This window comes from Epargyreus clarus, unplaced genomic scaffold (genome assembly GCF_041222505.1).
Source record: "Epargyreus clarus isolate Ecla_fem2 unplaced genomic scaffold, WU_Ecla_fem_2.2 ptg000027l, whole genome shotgun sequence".
Classification (NCBI taxonomy): Eukaryota; Metazoa; Arthropoda; class Insecta; order Lepidoptera; family Hesperiidae; genus Epargyreus; species Epargyreus clarus.
The window spans coordinates 3,304,267-3,326,254 of NW_027332234.1; the positions used below are offsets into that span (position 1 = coordinate 3,304,267).

Genomic DNA, 21,988 nt, shown 5'->3' on the forward strand with positions numbered 1-21,988 from the left:
TGGGGTTCTTAGGTGGGTCCTTCTAAGTAAATGCTAGAAACGAAAAATTCTTAAAACAGGAGGATCTTTTTTCGCAGATTAATTTTAGAGGCTACTATTGCATTTTAACGACTACGACTATTAAGAAAAAACTCTGACGTAAATATGACTTAATTATGATTCAACATCTGACAAAGTGTCTAGTAGTCTAAATAGAATAACAAAGTGTTTTTTGTCCAAAAATAATGAATAGCCTCGTAAAACGATAGCCGCTGTAATACAAATCCAAACTCCTTTAGTCAAAGATGGCAATGGAAGGTCCTTTTAACAGTAAACCGTTTAGTTATATAGGAACAAAGGATTAATAAATACCTAAATGACGCAACGTGAGAACTCATTACCAAATTGGTTAAACGGTTTTCCTATAAATAAAGAGAGGAAATATTTATAATAATTAGGCCAATGGATGGAAATATTCTCGTTAACGTCCATTAGTAATAATCAATCTTGACCAAATTTTACTTACAAATATTGGAAATTTGATTTTTGATTGATTGTGGCTTAGAAAAATTGTTAAATTTAGAACTTGGTAGGCAAAAAAATGTTATTATTTCGTAAATTACTGCCTAGAAAGATTATTAAATTTAGAACTTGGTAGGCAAAAAATTGTTATTGTTTTGAAAATTACTGCCTAGAAAGATTGTTAGATTTAGAATTTGGTAGGCAAAAAATTGTTATTATTTTGAAAATTACTGCCTAGAAAGATCGTTAAATTTAGAAGTTGGTAGGCAAAAAATTGTTAGTATTTTGAAAATTACTGCCTAGAAAGATTGTTAAATTTAGAACTTGGTGGGCAAAAAATTGTTAGTATTTTGAAAATTACTGCCTAGAAAGATTGTTAAATTTAGAACTTGGTAGGCAAAAAATTGTTATTATTTTGACAATTACTGCCTAGAAAGATTGTTATATTTAGAACTTGGTAGGCAAAAAATTGATATTATTTTGAAAATGTATGTAACCATGTAAACAACGCTCATTACCTAAAATAAATCTTAACCAAACTTTGCCTACATTTTAAAGTTTCGACCTTCGGTAGGCAAAAATTGGTCGACTTTTAAGAAAGTATGTAACCATGTAAACAAATATTTTTATAAAGTACACGATACAAATACATACATCGTACATACTATGTCATTACACAAATATTAGTGAACGGAATCTCAATGCTAAACAATTGCACAAAAGTTAAGCCTCGATGTAGGCGTACTTATTATGTGGCTTACTTGCTAATTAACATATTATATAACAAGCGGCCGGTGTTAAGAAATCATACTTCAATATGTACATAGTATAGTTTCTTTATCTACTGTGGAATTTAAGGAATTGTCTCACATTATATGACATACTACGAAATTTAAGAACAATTAACCGAAATTAATTAAACCGAAAGAAATGAAATACTGAATATTTATATATGTAGTATTTTTATCTACTGTAGAATGTAATAATTGTCTCACATTGACATGAAATACTACGAAATATAAGCCTTAGTAAAATAAACCATTAACCACTCGTTCCAATGGTAACGGGAAACATCGTGACAAAATGAAAATTAAATATTTCATTTATTTTTAAAAAGAACGGTTATATACCAACTACACTTATTAACAATATAATTTACAGAGGTAGCATAGAATGTAAACAATGTAAATATATATAAATAGATTTCTATAGGGAAAGAGAGACAAATTACAGTTTGAATTACTAAAATACGCCTGTCAGTTTTGTAAACTACAGAATTATTATATAAACAAAAAAAAGCTTAACAATGTAGCCCAGGTCACTTCAAAATTTTGATGAATCCAAGAATATATCCCTTTTTTTAAATGCATCAAGCAAACTGCTTGCTGCAAAGGGTGTCTAAGAATTACACAATTACATATATACGTATGTATACTCGAAAACATTGCCCTCGACATTGGAGTAAAATAAAAGTGTAAAAATTGGCACATGAAAAGGTTTTTCTCTGTAGCTTCAAATGACAGATGTGGAGTAGGAAGAGACTAATAAAAATCACTTTCTCATTCACAATAGCGATGATTGATAGTTGTAAATTGTTAGCAAATCCGAAGTTCCCTTTTTGGTAAACAGCATTATTCCTCTCATGTATTGCATAACTATTCGCAAGCAAAATCGATTATGTTTCTGTTTGTTTTAAATTTAACTGTAGAACATATTATGTTCCAACAAAGTAATTATTTATTTTGTAATAGAGTGCAGAAATAAAGACTAAAATTTCGGCAGCAGTGCCATTTATCGGGAACCAACCATACACACAAAATTTCATTAAAATCTTATGAGTAGTGTCGGAGGTTAGATTGTACGAAATCAATACGTGATTTTACATATTAAGATAAGATTATCCAAAATTTTATACATATCGTCTTAATTCATCCCCGTATTAGCAAAGCTGCAGTTTTAATAATATAAAGGGAATTTTTACTAATCAAATGCAAAAATATTGAAAGTTTTCATCCAAATACGATTTGGTTACGCTTTGACTTTCATCCGAATATAATAAAAGTCGTATGGAAATCATGAGATGTTGCTTCCAATATCGTAAGGTCATACATTATTAGGTAACGTAATATAATACTTGAACCGTGCAAACAATGTACTTGAAACACATATTATTAAAAATAAAAATGATAATGTAACATCAACTTTATAAGAAAAATGTTTAAAATTTAATAATGACATTGGTAGAACCACCGGGAGATTCAGGGGTCTTAGGGGACTCCAAATGTGATGTTGGTGACGCCGGTATACTTTCTACCACCGTTAGAAATTACTATTAAGGATTACATAAATAATTAAATTTTAATTTAAATAAAACGACATATGAGATTGCCTATTACATAATATGTTCATACTATGACTGTCCAAGGCCTTAAATTGACCAAAAAAAAAATAAATAAAGACGCAAGTTTAGGTTTATTTAATCAATTATGTACCTAATTACTCTTAAAATTAATGTGAATTTCATATTTAATAACAATATTATATAATATGATAATAAATTACTGAACATGAGAGCTAAGGTTAATTAAATTAATAAATTAAGTTAGGTATAATATAGAAATGTAGGAAGTACCTACCTATTTTATAAATTAATATGACGATTATTTTAAGATTAATAATTGTTTAAATTTTCAGACAATTAAAGTGCCAATTTATTTTTTTCTGATTGGAATAATTTGCATTGTTTTTTTTTTGTGAAAGGCAAAATAAACAATAATAAGTACAATGTGAATACAATTTGAAGAATGCTTTTCGAAAATTGATAAGTGGAGCACTCCACGCTTTTTTCACAATTATCCAATTTACTGTTCCTTAATTGATTCCTAGATTGAAAATTATTTTCTACTTTTTAGTTGATTTTATCATAAAAGCGTGTTATTAGTTTTTTGAACTATATTTATTTATGTTCTTAAAGGCATATAAAGTCTACCAATCTGCACTTGGCCACCGCAGTGGACTATGACCTAAGTTCCTCTAAGTCTGACCCGTGCCCAGCAGTGGGCCATTTGATGATTAGTACAAACATTTACATCAGAGGAACTATTCCTAAAACCACTCGCACACCATTCACGATAACTTTCATAGAACGCAAAATTTCAAACAGCAGACAGTCAACAAAATATACATTGCATGTTTTCGTCGAATACGTTTGCAAATTCATTTCCAATAAACGTAAGATATTCAATGCGAATCGCCATCGCTTCGCCCCGTGAACGTAAAATGGCACGATAAACTTTTTAAGCCCCTTTCTGAACTGAACGTAGAATACTTTGATAAGTAAAAAAGAAAGATACTTCACCGCCATAAAATTAATTAAGCCACAAAAGGATTTTATCATTTATTGTTTGACTTCTAGACAAATAAAAAACATTTTTAGAGAAAATTCCCATATAAATAATTTTACACTACGTAATTTACGTAATCAAGAATTAAATATTTCAAACATTTTAGTGACATTTTAGAACGGAGACGTAGCAACACTTTATTTACGCAAAAATTTCAATTCTCAAAGCTTTCTCAAAGGTTACACTTTCTTGTTGGGAGTGATCAATCTATGTATTCTACTCGTCTAAGGTAGAATAGGAAATACATAATACATTCGGCCTGAAACATTAAACGAGGTTACTGGTTTTCCGCAAGATTTTTTAGTTTTGAAATGAAAACCACTGTCAGTGTGTTATATTTTTAAAACTTCCGCTGTAAATTTACTTTCATTTCTTGTTGAGCATTGTAATGATAAATGGTCCACAAAACGATGTGAAGGATACAGATTTTGTGTTATAGGAAAAGGAGGTTGTGAAAAGGAGGGGGTTAATATGTTCGGCTGTTTTAATTATTATTGATTGAATTAAGTAAATTTATAAAACTGTAAGAGGTCACAATAGGTCGGCCAGTCAATTCGCCATTTTCGGACTGCGGGCTAATGGCGGTCTTACTGTTCACATTATAATACCTATCATGATATTCGGTAGATCTAATGTCACTAAAAACCGCTCTTATAGCTTAGAAAGTACTAAATAGTGGGTATTTTGTACCATTGATAAAAATGTGACTCGACAATGTCGCAAATCCTACAACAATCGACATAATAATTTTCAATCGCTAAGAAGCATGCGGATTGCTATGGTATAAGTTAATCATAACACCTAAGTGACAAATCATATAGTAGTTAACATAGGATCATTTGAAAAATAAATATTATGGCATTAGAATGCATTCTCAAATTATCAACATCGTTATTATTAAAATACTGCAATTGAAACATATTTGTAATGTACACTAAATACGAACAAGCGAGCAACATGAAAATTTATCAACAGTTTAGTACAATTTGTTTGTCAACTTGCCTAATGTAACATCCTCTGTAACACTTGATAATACTATTGTAGTGTATCGTCATGTGGGTCACTGATTAAGTCCTCCAAACGAATTTTTAATATACTAATATATTCACATGTTACGTAACAAAAGATGGAAGTATCCATTACCTTATTATTACGTGTTACCTTGCGACTTGAGAGGCCGTATTCTTAAGGCAGAGCTCAGGAAGAAGACGAGACTACTTGACATAGAACTAAACATAACCACAAGGAAACGTCCTCGAACGGGGGCCTGGAAGACCGAACCAAAACAGCAGGCCATCATTGGATGAGAACGGAATGTTCTGCTGAATAGAAATACCTATACAAAGCAGAGAGTAAACACAAATTGAAAAAGAAATATTATTTTGACGAGTAATTATTTACACGCTTAAAAAAATAATATTTTATACCGAAGCATATTCCTACGCAACATAAAAACAGCCTACTTACTCTAGTCGGGTCACACGAGGGCTAGAAAGGGTTAACTATAACTGACCCTAACAAACTGGGTCTTGCGCTATCAATTAAAAAATACCCTCAACATTGGCGCGGTCGTTCCACACCAGTACTAAAGGCTACACGCCCTTGACACACTTAGCCCGTGAACAAATCTCTGCTCTTATCGACTTTCTTGGAGTAGTTTTGTAAGGATTAACCTTAAGTTATATTAAACAAATTGTAAATAAAATGTATATGCTTGATAAACGATATTGACGAAAACGTTAGGAAATCGCGAAGTAAACATTGCGCCATCGACAAAGTGGAGATTTGTAAGCGAAACTTAATGTAGAAACAATGATACGAAAGGCCACATTTAAGTAGTAAGTGGTAGAATTATTTGAGGTTCGATTACGACGGCTGTGTGGCATTTATTCACACTGTATGGCAGTAAGTTTGAGCTAAGCGTAAAGCTCGACTTTAGCAAAGTATTATTATAATATTTAAATAGCAAAGGAGCGGCAGTAGCCTCACAAGTGTATGGCATCACCTGAGAGGCTACTGCCGCCCCTGGACATCTATAATCAACAACAGCTAAGATTATGATTGACCACAGATGCGTCGCTACTTGTTATCCCCAAGGACTAAGTTGAAACGCCTGGGATAAGTATGTTTCCCTTAGGCCTCACCACAACCTCCAAGTAGAACGCAACAGCGCTTAACACTGCTGTTATTAGGCAAAAATAGGTGTAGCGGACTGGCCGTAGTACATAGCTGGAACCACGAATGATTCTACCGTCATTTAGAGTTCAAAGTAGGACGCATTTGACCAAGGGCAGTAGTAACTGATCTAAATCAGGTGACAGAAATAAGCGCCCGATTGTGCCTACTTCTATCACATAAAAGGCACATAAAGTGCATTTTATTGACTGGCATACAACTGCAATAATAGATGCTATCAGTGGTAACAATGCTCCAATAAATCGAAGGAAAATCAAAGATCAGTGACAACAATATGCAATTTAGCACGGTGCATGACGTATAAAATCGAACAAAGCAAACAGATGCCGTGTCAAATATAGTAATATCGGTAAAGTAGACAACTACATATACTTGTACAATAATATATGTATAGGCCCAAATACTTGAACTTTTTAAGCAAAATCTAGATTGATATGGGGCTACACTGGCCCGAATACTTTTTAAGCAAAATCGGAACTTTAGAACTAGAATATCCCATCCACTTAAACGTCTTAAACGGTTATCGATCCAGTTACGATGTTTAGAAAACCGATCACAGGGAAAGAGATCATGCAGATTTTGTTTTAGATAAGATGCTCCTATAGTGCGAGAACATTATAGTTTATTTTCTTTTAGAGCCCATCGGAACGCTCACGCCTCCCATCCACCTAACCGGTTATTGATCTAGTTACGATCTCTAGAAATCATACAATCACAAAGAAAAGTATCATCCGCCAAGTTTTGTTCTGCTTCTCTGTCATTTATTTCGAAAATTGAAGTTGCAAACGAGCTTGCAAACCACCTGTGTAAGTTACAACCGCCCCTGCACATGCAAATGCAATCAACTCCATACAGTAAAGGGGTTCTATATGCAACCAATCACAGATGCGTCAGTTCCAAGAACTAAAATGGTCGCCTCATAGGTATATCAGCAGACATTTACACTTTCGACCGGAACGCAAGAACTTCTTTACGCTAGAAATAGGTGTGCCGTTGGTACCTACCCGGTCGAACGATACTTGTTCTACCACCTTTGCATTCTATCTGTTATATCGCAAAATTATTACCAGTCTCTCATATTCTCTAGTCATTAAGAATCTGGAGGCACGGCAGTGCCTCCGCCAAGTCGAGCCAAAAGAAGCGGCACGGCCGTACCATCCTTTTCCCGATTGAGATTTTTTTAAATTAATATTTAAGTATATTTTTACTTTAGTCAAGTAAGCTACAAAGATGATTGCTTTATTAGGATACAATCCACCAAATTGTTAGCAAACATCCTTGAACAAGTAACAAGTCAAATTATACTTTGTAAATTATATACGAACCTTCGTTTTAATAGTATAATTAACTGTCAGTGAGCATCGCGTAAAACTTATTAGTTTTTTTTTTTTATATAAAGATGAAGATTTGAATACATTAGGTAAACTACTAGCAGTTTAAGAGCATGACTGGAAAACACTCCCTAATAAAAAGGTAAATTTTAGTGTAATTTATAAAATACGCAAACTATAAATCAATAAATACATTTACAAAATACACAGACATATAAAAAAACTTCTATAAAGAATATTCGCATCGTATGCTGGTCGCCCTTCCCTATATCCTGGCAACTTATGACATGTATAATAAAAAATGAGTCTCTTAGAACCAAAGTAGCCTAACTACAAAAACATGATTTACAATATGGAGAAAAGTAACATTGTGCAACATCTTTAAATTACGAAAATACAGATAGGTCAAAAGTCATTAAAATGCAGTTAGGCCACTCTGGTTCTAGCAGCTTCAAATATATCATTGCTTACCGAAATTAGTCCTAGTATATAGAACTAGCTGACCCGGCAAACGTCGTGTTGCCATATAAATAAAAAAAATGTTAAGGGTGAACAACCCTTATCACTTAGGGGTATGAAAAATAGATAGTAGCCGATTCTCAGACCTACTGGATATGCATATAAAATTTGGTGAAAATCGGTAAAGCCGTTTCAGAGGAGTACGGTAACTAACATTGTGACACGAGAATTTTATATATAACATAATAGAAAGAACATACAGTTCTTTCAGTATTTTCTTTTTTATTAATTTTCCGAGTAATAAAACGAACATATGTGCAAGTCGTCATGTGCAAGACATATGTTTGTGTAAACAGACCATGCGCATAACACTACGTATCCCCATCCACAGTTACAATAAAGCCATCAAGCAACGACTGACGTAACATGGTATTATTTAATTCCCGATCCCCGGCGTCGGAGGCTGATTGTGTTCGCTGTGTATCGTGGCATCCGCGCATAATGTTTTACTGCTAGCTAATATTCTACAATTTTATGTATGTGTAGTAAATGTTTTTGAAAGACGGTAGACCAATAGATTGGGTAGGCACCATGTCACGCTTATTTTTTGCGTGAAGCAGCCCTTGCGTTTTAGTGGAAGGGTGTGGTTGCCGGCTGTCTTATATAATTACAAGGCTACCAGTACTTATATATGCCCGTGATAATTCATATATGATCGCATTTAGGTTGAAACCATACTCGATATTAAGTTAGTCTGTGGGCGACAGTGACCACTTAACATCAAAGAACCATGAAGACATGGGGCTCTTCAAAATGGTGTATAAAGAGCTCTCCTCTAAACCCGGCGATGCATTGGCGACTCCTCTGGTGTTGCAAATGTCCATAGGCGACGGTGACTGATTTCCATCAAGTAGCCCGTCTGCTACTTATCGTTTAGGTATAATTATAAAAAAAAAAACCACTAGCTCATTTGTTATCTGAATTTTATAAAAAAAATCTACGAGACCGATTCCCACTGCCCAGCACAAAGACATTTACGGGTTGATGATGATAAAAGACCGTATAGTATGTAGAATAATACTTTAAAACAAAACATAAAAAACTGCAACTTAACAGTAAAAAGTAGCGTATAAAAATAATGACTCCACGAGGACTTGCTTCAATAGGCAAGTGCGTTAGACGGCAGGTCGACAATACGCTTTAGTCAACTTCTAAAAAACATGAACCACATTTTTTAAATGACTCGCGTAATCTTCGTTTTATGAATAACCAAGCGAATTGAACAAGACAAGACAATGCTTTATACTTTAACTTAACACCACTGATTGAATGACAGAAAACTCCAAAAAAGGCATACAACCTCCGATCCACAAAGTTTTTGACTTCTAGCGTCCATATCCCAATTGCAAACATTTTTTTTATATTACCTCCGACTTAAAATATCTATCTTCCGTTTGTTACATAACAGAAACCAAAATACAATAATAACCTTCGTTTCATTTATTACATAACGAAAACTAAAATATAATAATTTATTCATATTCAAGAGCTGCATACATTTTCCCTGCATTATACGCTTTCTCAATTTAAACGTAAAATAAGAAATTATTTTATGAACGTTACCAGATGAAAAGTTAAATAAAATGCGCAGTAATAACATAGTCCATAAAAATAAACGCAAAAATAACTAACCGTTGCATAAATGTTTTCTCGGCTTTCGAGGCATTTTCAACCGTTGCCTAACAATCACCGGAAAAAAACCTAGAAGTATGCAGAATTTAACCCATTTTAAACTACAAAATTGTAAAACGGCTGACGAGCTTTAAATATATTTTTACCCGACTGCGAAGAGTAAAGTTTTTCGAGCGTATATAGAAATCTTTATATATATATATATATTTCTTATGTGCGTGTGTATGTCACTGAACTCCTCCTAAACGACTGGACTGATTTTGAAGAAATTTGTTGTGTGTGTTCAAGGGGACTTGAGAATGGTTTATATTCACAATTTAGTCCGTGGGAAAAGGTTTTTTTTTAATAATTTTTAATGCGTAAGTAGTTATAGATTCGGAAACTATGCATTTAATCAAGTGATAATCTTTAGCAAAATTGTTGTCCAAGAGCCCACGAGGGTTAGGGAGTTGGTAAGAGTGGTAAGACTAATTTTCGACAGATAGCACCACTGTCGTTCCAATGCAGGTACTTTTTGTAAATTTTCCGTTTTATGTATGTCATATTATTCCTTTAAAATGCGGGCGAAGCCGCGGGCACCACTAGTATATGTATATGTATGTAAATCTAATTTTTCGTTAGTCCTGCAGTTCAAAGGGCTTGACGGATTTTACCATATGAGGTGTTAGATTTATCTAAATTGTGGGAGTTATATTTATACATAGGTTATATTTTTCAGCAGTCGCGTTATTTGTGTTTAAATAATTCTCTAATTAACTAAATGGTAATACAATAGCAAAGTAAAGCAATGTTAACTCCTTCTATTTACAATCAACTCATCCCCACTGCTGAGCTTGAGTTTCTCCATAGATGAAAAGAGTTTAGGCCATATTTTTTTGATTTGTCCTCAAATTTTCAATAACGATCATGATCATATGTCGACCATTCGACAGAAACTGGTATAGTTTACCCTGACAGTATCATAAGCGAAATGCCAGTCGGAAGTACAATCGATAAAACACATTAGAAATAGAGATAACTGTAAAGTGCGTGGCCGTGCGCGGTTCGACGAGAAATCGAAACAAACAATAAATTCTGTGAAACACGCAGAACACACTTGCCAGATTTCTTACACCTTCTTTCAAGTGGCTATCTTTAGAAATGTATAAAAATGAAGCCTACACTTTTATAACAAAAGGTAATAAATAGAATTAGAATTATTGTAATTTACGGGCGTTTCCTGTCGCGCGTGTTAATAGCCCCACGCGTGTCCCTCTCGCATGCGTGCCACTTGCATCCTATCGTTTCATCCGCACTACGCACATATGGGTCGCAAAGGAACTAAGGCAATAAACACGCGCGACAAGAATAGCGGATCAATTTTCATACCATAGGTAGGCTAAAAGGCTAAAAACATGTTACGTTTTTAGAAGATTAGATTTAAGCGTATGTGCTTCATTTCATCGTCATTGGAAAGCCAATACAAAAGATTTTCGGGTCAAATACATCAAGCGGAGACATGAACGGAAATCTATGTAATAGTACATTGAATACATACGTCCATACGAAGTAACGTAACGTCGACAATTAATCGGAAGTAAACAATCAAATCAACGTCTATCCGTCCTGAATCACTGTCAATACAAAGTTCGATCCATTACTGGGATTCTAAAAGAAACTTCCTAAATATAAAAGGTACGTGGAGTCGCGTGTTTTTGGACTCTTTCCTACTACATACTTAACAACCATAAGTAGGTTACCCTTTATACTCATAGGGAGTCCTATAACGAATTTGCTTCCGAGAATAACACCGGAACCACGGGATTTGGAGAATCAGTGCCAACATTACGCCATCGAACATTCACAGTCATAAAGCTAATAAATTATCTCAAAAGTATGCAAAGTATCTTGAGAGTTTTAAGGTGAACTTTCAGGGTTGCCGTCGTAATGGCTTGTGCCATTCTTTCATCTTAGTGATAATTCTTTCTAAGACGCACATCACAGCAAACATCAGTGCTGTATTCGAATTAGATATATCTGCGTGGAAAACCTATAATTTATAAAAAAAAAATATGACTAACGTATCGCTGTTTTTCGTCACGACGCACACAAACTGAATATCGTTAAATGACAATAGCATCGTAAAAACTCCAACTACTGAGAAATAATTGTATTGATTTAAAAATGGAAATAATTTATTAAAACGGGAAGAGCAGTCAATGTCCAGCGCGCGCGCAATATTCGCGCGCGACCTTGACGCGGACGAATTTGACCATTTCAATTTATACCCAAACTTTTTATGACCAGTCTGACTCGTTTGCAATGAAAGTTAAGGGTGTTTATGACACTTCTAACACTACTGGATGACATTCCTTTTATTTAAATAATTGGTCTACAATTTCATTTCATAAAACTTCTTTCATGTTAGATTTGAAAAAAGCAAAATAGCAAACAAACAAGGATTGTATCCTATGATAAAGGAATTATACACTTGAAATTTTTACAACAATGATAGAAAAAATATTACATAGTCCCTTTCTGTAAAATATTAGGGTGCAATAAATATCATAGTTTAATCCATATCATAATCAAACAGCAGATAAGGTTCCTATTAGATTTTTATCATATCTGTTTAGCAATAACAAAAACACACTTGATAGATTTTGTGAATCTAAAAATATTCACAATCCACATAGACAATTATATAAAAAGGCATAGATTTTACTCCATAATGAGATTTAATTCCGTAGACAAAACAAATATTTCCAATTTGTCTATCAAAGAATGTTACATAACTTTACCATTAATTTATTTAATTAATTTTGTTAAGTTTCAGAAAATATAAATCAAATAACAATAAATCCTAACATATTCAGTCTTATTGGAGACAAATGTGCATGTAACAACAAGTATATATGAAGAGTCTATTGAATTTGACACTGAAACATTATCTGGTTGTTTACACAGTATCAAATTGGATTATCTTGCACGAGTTGTGAAGTCAGACTTGCTCAAGACAGCAAAACATAACTTTTATATGTAAGGTCAATACAAAAACTTGTATAACTCGACTTGAAGGAAGTCATTGAAATAAATGCAATATAATATATTAGCATGGAAATAAAAATAATATTTACAGTTCAAATTATGGAACAACGTTTGCCCATCTGGGGAAAATGTAAAAATAGTAGCAGTTTGAATCGTCAGCTGTAAGAATGTATATTATATTATTTGTATTGCATGATTGTAGAAATATAATTAATACATTTCTCCATGAAAGAAATTGATGCAACAGTATTGCTACTTCTCTCAAATCTTTTCCAGCTTAATATGCTGAAATAAGTGCAAGATATGATAAATTTACTAACATAGAGAGTTCAAAGGGTTCAGAGTTAGAAAATAATACCTCAATCTCAAATTGAGATGCAATTATGTAGAATAACTAAATATTTTTAATGCTTATGCAATTCTGTTAAACACAAATTATTTGTAACATTACCACTAGTGGAAAATACAAGTGATAATAGTAAAGAACCTATATAAGGTCGATAAACATCTAGTTTTACTAGTATAACAAGAAATAATACATTAATACACAATTAACAGTAATTAAAAGTAACATAATTAAAGCAAACATATATATTAATGTTGTTTATGAGTAACACATGAGGATATAAAGAGTTTAAATAGGTGTTGGAAATTAACTAACAAATATCACACATCCTAATAAGAACCCTCTTAACTCTAATAAACAAAAATGATAATATTTTATCAAAAAATGAGAGAATTTCACGTAACTTGACCATTGTAAAGATTACCAGTAAAAAACAAAATATTATGTCTCTTCAATCATTAAACCTCTAATAAAAGTACAATAGTACCATAATTGGTTCTAAATTAGTATCTTTGTGAGAAGTTGAAGACTGACCTAGGAATCTTTGTATAACAAGATCTAAAGTAATTGATAAGAAACATTGATATAAATGCATGAGATGTTTTGTATCGGACAAAATTAGATTCCACTTTCTACTTGCAAACAAAAATAGAACAAAATTGATTTTGATCCAACTATGGCACATTGGCCTGGTAAAAATAACTTTGATAAAAACTTGTCTTGTAATGTTTTTTTTATTTATTATTGGAAATAACTATAAGAGATGTATAATATCTTTTTACCTATGCAATTAATGTATCATTAGTATATAAAATGCATATTGTTGTTTACCATCACACAATCTTGTGGAAAATTTGTGCAAATGTTATAGGTAAAATTATGAAATGTCAAATTTGGTAATCATTTAGATCAGAACCATAACAAGGCAGTCTGGATGAGTCAGAGTATTCTATTGTGTGAATTTAGTTATGACTGATATCATTAGTTGTATAGGTTAAGTTTTTACACCCATACAATTTACTCATAAATATAAAACCGTAAACAAGTTTATATCATGGAGAATAATTGTTAACATCATTTCCGTGGCTCGGCTAAAAATATCCCCGGTTCAATTAGGCTAATATCTATCCGAACTAGCATCGGTACCTGGGTGTGGTGCTGTCAAAAGCCGGGATGGAGTCGCCACTCCGCACTCACCACTGTATCCCAGACCGATCACCCACCGAACTACTGGTAGCCTCTCCAACCGACTACATACGCGATCTCGACTCGGTTATCGTCAATGTAGGTACATGAATCATTCAACATAACTATAACTACACACAAACCTAGACAAACGTACACACTACTAACTGAATCGATCACCGCACGAATCCTTACAATTATAAAGAATTACAATGATGCTTTACCTTATCGCATAACGTTTTCACTTGGTTTTCTGTCAATTGCTTGCATTCGTTTAGCTGTTCTATCCATTGATCCAGTTCCTTTAACGACGCCTTGTCCTCCATACTTTGAGTCTGGGAAATTAACGTACGAGACGTTAACTTGGTTTTGAGATGTTTTTATCTTTGAAATGTACACAAAACCATGCGAATTTCCTATTTTACACTATGCCCCGAAATACTGACTACAGCAGACACTTACAAAATGGCGTAGGTACTACTTGCGTGACGTCAATTTGGTTCAGTTCAAAAGAACGACAAAATCCCCCAAGCGGAAATCAAAGGTACTACAGCGTGATGCCAATATTTCATGCGTTCACAAAAAGTTAACAACAGCTCTTCGTAACTTTATAAAAATTAATATGTCAATTTATATTAATTTCCATTAATATATAGTAAATGACATTAGTTCGGGTACTTTACATGATATATATCACTCCAAGATCCGAAATTCCAATCAACTATAGTTGCGATCAAAATAGTATAAAAAGCAGAGATATTACATAAATGTGAGATCAATGAAATGATATAAAAAAAGTCTTTAATATTGTTTGTTTACTTACAAAAATTGTTATGTTGTAAAGAACTTAAATTTGACTTACTTTAAAAGTAGTGGAGGGTATGATTTTAGCTTTCGCCATGGATAAAGTTTGTGGTGGTTCTACGGCAAAGTCCATTTAATCGCAATAGTTATTGATAATTAAAATATATTTTTGTTTTATCTAATTACATTTGAAAAAACTTTAATTCGATAGAAAATAGTAAATTTTTTGCAATAAGAGGAATGTCAACTTCAACTATCAATTTACTTTTTATTGTTTTATTTAATACTTTTTGGTTTTTGACGTTGATTATTTTATAGTAAGGTTTAATATGCGCAGCCTATTTAAATCTAATGTAAATATATGTAATTATTTAATAAGCACTGCGCCGATTTTACCAATTCAATAAATTGAACACAAAGTAAATAGATATAATCAAAGAGTATAGTAACCTATGATATTATATTGATAAATATAATATTCAACCCGGTTTTTGTTAATTTAGTCATAGAGTATATGATTTTAATCTGTGATGTAAATTATTGTCTATACTTCAAGGTTATGATGGCTATATAAGTTTGGTTGAAAGGCAGGAAGCCGTAGCCATGCAAAAATGTATTAAAAAGATTGATTTCTTCATTCATTCTCATTCTTTCATTCATACTCATTCGTTCATGTCATTGATATTTGACAAACCCGTTCTTTCTTTCTTTTATTGCGAGGCGAGTCCGGTGGTCGGTTTGTTGTAGTCCGTCGTGTTTAGGAAAATGTCGGAAACACTAAAACTTCGGGGTACCCTTTGCGGTCACAATGGGTGGGTTACCCAAATTGCCACAAACCCTAAATACCCGGATATGATTCTGTCATCTTCACGAGGTAAGGCCATATTTTGCTTACATTCTTACCGCCTCGATTTCGGCAACACCTCATGTAATCTCTTTACATCTGCTTTCATAAGAAGTATTTTTTTCAATTGATAAGTAATATTGATATTTATTGAGCAGAAGTAAGTCATTTAAATTATATTTTGTACTTTACGATTGTGATGAAACAAAACTTTGCCACGCGATTCCTGAGCGGCAAGCGGATATGGGGCTGATATCATTTTGCTATCTCAATTTATTACACAATAGTAAAGATTAAAATTAACGCAAGAAATATGTTTCAGACAAGACCTTGATCGTGTGGAAATTGACGCGTGACGACGTTACATACGGCTTGCCGCAGAAGCGTCTGTACGGCCACTCTCACTTCATCTCCGACGTGGTGCTCTCGAGTGACGGGAACTACGCCCTATCTGGCTCGTGGGACAAGACCCTGCGTCTGTGGGATCTTGCAGCGGGCAAGACTACTAGGCGTTTTGAAGATCATACTAAGGTGTGATAGAACATGTTGTTTTCATATGGTTTGTGTCAGTGTATAGCGCCTTTTCGAGGCAGAAGACGTGTGGTTGTGCCTTTGCGAGGCGGAAGATTCTGGCCCACACTGGTTTACAGATAAGTAAGTTGTAGCATGTACCTACATGTCGTGTAGTAACACTATCGTATTGTAGAATGTAGTATATTATGACCAATTGCACCTTGAAAACCAAATCTACCTAACACTGATTATATTTAATACATTTTAATACAAACATTTTTCTCACAATTTTTATTTGTACAGGATGTGCTGTCAGTGGCGTTCTCAGTAGACAACCGTCAGATCGTATCTGGCTCCCGGGACAAGACTATCAAGCTGTGGAACACCCTTGCTGAATGCAAGTACACCATCCAAGATGATGGCCACACTGACTGGGTGTCGTGCGTACGATTCTCACCTAACCATGCCAACCCCATCATTGTGTCTGCTGGATGGGACCGTACCGTTAAGGTGAGTGTTCTGTTAACTTTAGCCATATCCATTCAAGAAAGATCTCTTATTGTAAGTCTTTAAATTCCCAATTTATACTATCATTACAAAAAGTAAGGTTTAATTATGAAACTAATCATTTTTCTTTATAGGTTTGGCACTTGACCAATTGCAAGCTCAAGATTAACCATCTCGGTCACTCTGGCTACCTGAACACAGTTACTGTCTCCCCTGATGGTTCCCTGTGTGCGTCTGGAGGCAAGGACATGAAGGCCATGCTTTGGGACTTGAATGACGGCAAGCATCTCCACACCCTGGACCACAATGACATCATCACGGCACTCTGCTTCTCCCCCAACAGATACTGGCTGTGTGCTGCATATGGACCTTCCATTAAGATTTGGGTAAGTAACTTGGCAAAATTCAACTGACACAATCATACTCTTAGTTTAATCTTTGTATATTACTAGCTGACCTAACAAACTTTATACCACCTCAGAATCTATTTAAGAAATATATTTAAATTAATATAACTGTTCTTAACAGGATCTGGAAAGCAAGGAGATGGTTGAAGAACTCAAGCCAGAAATCATCAACCAGAATCATCAAAACGTCAAGTCTGATCCTCCTTCGTGCCTCTCCCTGGCTTGGTCCACCGATGGCCAGACCCTCTTTGCTGGCTACTCGGACAACATTATCAGAGTCTGGCAGGTCTCAGTCTCGGCGCGATAACTTTTATGTTAAGGAAAGATTTCATTTATTTTTGTGCTCTTACATAGGTATGACTTAGTATAAAAATAAATGGAATTGTTTGACGAATATATTAGCATTTTTATTGTGATCTCCTTGTAAGTTAGGCTAAGTTAAGTTATATTTTTAATATTCCTACTCAATAGGAAGTTTATGTAAATAATTCTTTGTTATGTTAATAAAGTGTATGATGTCAACGAGATAGTATTTTTGTAATAATTGATCTTTGGCATCCACTCCCCATGTTTGTCTAAAAATAGAAAACACATCTGAGTATTGGTAATCTCAACAATAACAAATATAAATACATTGATTAGTAACCCTGAAGGCACATGTCAATATGTGGTTTAAAAACTAGGCAGCTATCCCACATGCTTTTATATCACTTTTAGTACAAGCTATGAGAAAGCAATCCCTGTGTCAATCAAATTATTATGGCGAACTCTATTCTCTGTTGAAAAAACAGTTTTTTCGGCCACGATCTGTTTGTATGATTTGTGACTATGCCCTGTAGAGCATATAGCAGGTTGTTTTATCAGGGGAGTACACAGACAATTTGACAGTTGCACGCCACTTCGTTGCTTCGTAGAGCGAAAAAACAGTCTTACCAATGGCAATTTAGTGCTTGATAGAAATGAGACTGGTGATTAATTGTATTTTACCTAGGTATCAATTTATAATGGACCATTAGTAGTTAAAGATGAAGAGAATGCAAAAATAAAATACATAGATATATTTCATAAATATATAAGTAAATTACATTTTAAAGTTAAACTAGTAGATTTATTTAGAATCTAGTTTTAAAAATTCACACTTCCACATACCAGTACAGGTAGTTGTTAAGATAATGTAGATTGTGATACCAAAGCATTTAAAGCTCGAACATTGATAAATAACTCCAACACATTTATTAGCAATTTATTTTGATGATTTTTTTAATATAATATAGGAGGAGCAGACGAGCATGCCCTCCACCTGATTGTAAGTGGCTACTGCCGCCCATGGACATCTGTAATCAACCCCAGATAGGATTAGATATTCCTACCTGAGGTCGGCCACAGATGCGCCGCTACCTCTGAGGACTAAGCTGGAACGCCTCGGAAAAGTATGTCTCCTTTACCACACCCTTTAAACCAGAACACAGCAGCGCTTAACACTGCTGTTAAAAAGCAGAAATAGGTGTGGCGATGGTGCCGCCGGAGTCGGACCACAAAGGGTTCTACCACCTTCAAAACCTATCCTATGAATAAAAAGGTTAGTTTCACTAACCACTAAGGCTCAATTTACATTGCCGCGGAATGGAATGGAAGCTAATTTTTGCAAACAATTCTGCATAGCATAATGAACTTTAATTGTGGAACACTTATCTATGTGTGGAACGTACAAACTAAATACGTGCCGAAAAAAGGTTGCGCGTTTTCCGGGGAATCCTCGCGCATTCTCGAGAATTCCCTAAACAACTGTCGGCGCCGTCTGTGGATTTTGTCACAATTGACATAAAGTTCATATGCTATGCAGAATTTGTTTGCAAAAATTAGCTTCCATTCCATTCCGCGGCAATGTGAATTGAGCCTAAGGCTACATCAAAAACTTTCATAATAAGTGCATTGCCAAAAATATTCCTGTAAAGGGTAACTCCCTACCCCTAATTCATGAGTGACTAACTGACCAAACAGTTTACTTAGTTAAAATTGCAGTTTGAAATAATAATTCACATAATCATATTTTTAACTTTTAATCATGGTATTTTATAGATAACAATTATAATGATTATAGCAATTTGAATATAGCACCAATAAATAAAAGCTTATATACTTAATTATACATTCATAATTAAATGTCTTTTTAAATACTAACATACACACCATTATAAAAAACAAGTGATTACATTTTTTAAATATAGTCTTATATAAGCGAATTAATAAAACAAATATTATTAATTTCTAATATACCTTCACCTTTTATACACTCATTAAAACTGCTCAAAACACTAATGCATAAAAAATTTTGTAGGTAGTATGGATCTCCTATTTATACTATTTATAAAAAGTATGTCTAATATTTTTCTACACCATTAAAACTAATAAGTAATTCCTACTTTTTGGAATGGAAAAACAATACTGAAGATATAAAATAAATGCTCACAAACCTAAATCCTAATATAATAAATAACATCTATAAAAATATAAACTATGAGATCTGAATTGGCTCTCCACTTCCATTTAAAAGATGAGATTCATTTATGAATTCTGGTCCATTTCCAACTTTTGTGTGTATTACATATTTAATCAGATCTTCTTTCTGACGAAGAGATGAAAAACTACATAACAACTCAGGGTTTGAAACTTCTGTGATACTTAGACCTTTCACAAATGTTTCAGGATTTGATGATGGGAAAATGTGTTTGATTAGTGAAAGCAATTCAGGAACATCTTTTTCTAATAGATATATACAGGCATTTGGACCAGCATCAAATGTGTAGGCAGCCTTCACTTCTCCAGATTGCTTGTTAAAAGCATGGATCAATTCAACAATTTTAAATGATACATCAGTCATATACACACATGGTGGGTATGTGTCGAGGCATACTGCATGGAATTGATTGCTGTCTTTCATAGTTAATTCTGCAAATGTAGTGAAATCCTTTTCTTGTATAGCTTTGCGAATACTAGCCACATGTTTTGGTACACAATGTTCTACTCTGTGTTTCAAGAAGGCAGATGTTTTAACACTGAGCTGCATTCCATCAGTCGAGCTTGTGTGTTTCTTTGTATCGCCCACAACAAGGATTAGTACTCTCATTTCTGGCCAGTGAGACGAGGGGACAATTTGTGTCGCAATTGAATCGCTCCCATCGGTTTCAACACCAGCATGCCACTGGACGAAGCCGCCGTAAACGCTCCTGCAAGCGCTACCTGATCCCATCCGAGCTATAGCGCTGATATCCGTATTAATCTTGTAAAGTTTTGCCAAAGCAGATACGAGACACGCAAACCCTGCTGCAGAAGACGCCAATCCAGCGGCCGTCGGGAAGTTATTCTCAGAACAAACGCGTACCTTCCAAGTTAAGAAGTCTGCGGGAACGCTCTTCTGTTCGGTCGCTATTTCTTTTATTTTATTAAGACAATTAATGATTCTCTTACTTGTGAATGAGTCCTTCTTTCCATTTAGCCACAATTCGTTTTCAGTGAAATCCAGGCTGGCGCAAACGGAAGTTTTAGCACACATAATATTAGTATCCAAAGTAGCACTGACCGAATCGTTTAACGGTAAAATTAAATTTTCATCACGTTTCCCCCAGTATTTTATTACTGCTATATTTACAGGTGCTACTGCCGTAATTATTTCACTCATTTTATTCATGATGAGGTAAAAAGGTCAAGGTAATTTAATACTCGCGTATTAACTGAAACGTAAACTAAAATTTCAAATTCAACAGTATCAACAACACTGAACGACGGCTGGACATCGAATGTCAGAAATTATGTCACATCAAACGTCAACATCTTCACATGAAAGTTGTGACCTTTTTCTAAGCCTCGACTTCTTGCTTTTCGACTTAATGGACAAAGTACACAAAACAGACACAGAATGTATAATATATTTTGTTATCAAGAATTTTATAGTTTAAGCACCAACAACATATAAATCAATACTTTTCCGTACACTAGCGACTAGCTGGATATTATGCTGTAAACTTTTCGAGAGTTTATGCCCACAACATGATACAAGTATATTATGAGTTTATGACTTTTTTTTTGTATTGAACAATCTAGTATGTGCAGAATGAAATGTATAAGAAAATATTTTGCATTTGCGTAGTTTAGCTACGAACCTCGTTTGTTATTATATTTACTTTTCAGTTTATGACTTTTAGACTTACAGACAGACTTATCTCAATTTAGTCCGAGGTATTTTTCGAGTAACTTTTACCTCTTAGAAAACATATCAACTATGTTTAACATTCAGTATAATTAAATTTTGTAAACCTTTTTCTTTTTAACATTTTAATCACAAACATACAAATTTTAGAGAAGATTAAACAAACTTGTAAACAGAAATCATTAACTACGAAATCAAGCACCGGAATAATCAGCTATCTGGCAGCACTTTGGTGTTGTCATTTTAAAATTTATTTTTTGAGTTGAAGAATATCAACGCTGCCATTTTCGTTTTGTGGCACGGTTATAGCGGCAGTGGTCGTGAAATATCTTTGAATTGACTGCATTGTATTGACTCATACGTTCGTAATTGAAACTATCTGGTTGTGTGTTCGTTTCGAAGTGTGATACATCACACGAAGGATTTGTGTGTTTGTAACGACGAGTAATTGTTGACTTCCTTGGGTGGATCGGGTGAGTAGATTTCTGTTCGTATTTCACTCATTCGCGGTATAGGCTTTGCTTTTAGTACATTCTCACTGAATTTACGTACGTGAAATTTATTA

At 34.0% G+C, this 21,988-nt stretch overlaps 4 protein-coding genes across 4 annotated transcripts in view; 2 read left to right on the forward strand and 2 right to left on the reverse strand.

The window, feature by feature from the left end:
* mts (protein phosphatase 2 catalytic subunit mts) overlaps positions 1 to 14,647 on the reverse strand; it is a 33,900-nt gene extending 19,253 nt beyond the window's left edge. Inside the window, exon 1 of the mRNA XM_073089117.1 lies at positions 14,366 to 14,647. Coding sequence (XP_072945218.1) covers positions 14,366 to 14,467 — 102 coding nt within the window. The 5' untranslated portion in view covers positions 14,468 to 14,647. The remainder of the gene's footprint in view (positions 1 to 14,365) is intronic.
* A 986-nt stretch (positions 14,648 to 15,633) lies between these two features.
* Rack1 (Receptor of activated protein kinase C 1) lies at positions 15,634 to 17,612 on the forward strand. The gene is made up of 5 exons (XM_073088391.1): positions 15,634 to 15,819; positions 16,112 to 16,320; positions 16,606 to 16,812; positions 16,944 to 17,195; positions 17,338 to 17,612. The coding sequence occupies exons 1-5, from the start codon at positions 15,711 to 15,713 to the stop codon at positions 17,521 to 17,523; spliced, it is 963 nt and encodes a 320-aa protein (XP_072944492.1). The 5' UTR covers positions 15,634 to 15,710; the 3' UTR covers positions 17,524 to 17,612.
* A 1,667-nt stretch (positions 17,613 to 19,279) lies between these two features.
* On the reverse strand, positions 19,280 to 21,014 carry Mvd (mevalonate diphosphate decarboxylase). Its single transcript, XM_073088393.1, has one exon. It carries the CDS (start codon positions 20,902 to 20,904, stop codon positions 19,732 to 19,734), a length of 1,173 nt encoding a protein of 390 aa, XP_072944494.1. The 5' UTR covers positions 20,905 to 21,014; the 3' UTR covers positions 19,280 to 19,731.
* Positions 21,015 to 21,666: 652 nt separating this feature from the next.
* The window catches only part of SCAR (wiskott-Aldrich syndrome protein family member 3 SCAR), a 33,382-nt gene continuing 33,060 nt past the window's right edge, over positions 21,667 to 21,988 (forward strand). The window contains exon 1 of the mRNA XM_073088394.1: positions 21,667 to 21,896. The gene's annotated coding sequence lies outside the window, so the exon portion shown is untranslated. The remainder of the gene's footprint in view (positions 21,897 to 21,988) is intronic.

Excerpts from the sequence above, each read along its gene's own strand:
- Rack1 (XM_073088391.1), top strand. The coding sequence starts at position 15,711 with ATGTCGGAAACACTAAAACTTCGGGGTACCCTTTGCGGTCACAATGGG. Across the intron at positions 16,321-16,605 it reads GTTTTGAAGATCATACTAAG|GATGTGCTGTCAGTGGCGTT; the intron begins GTGTGATAGAAC and ends TTATTTGTACAG. Across the intron at positions 17,196-17,337 it reads GACCTTCCATTAAGATTTGG|GATCTGGAAAGCAAGGAGAT; the intron begins GTAAGTAACTTG and ends TGTTCTTAACAG.
- Mvd (XM_073088393.1), bottom strand. The coding sequence starts at position 20,904 with ATGAATAAAATGAGTGAAATAATTACGGCAGTAGCACCTGTAAATATA.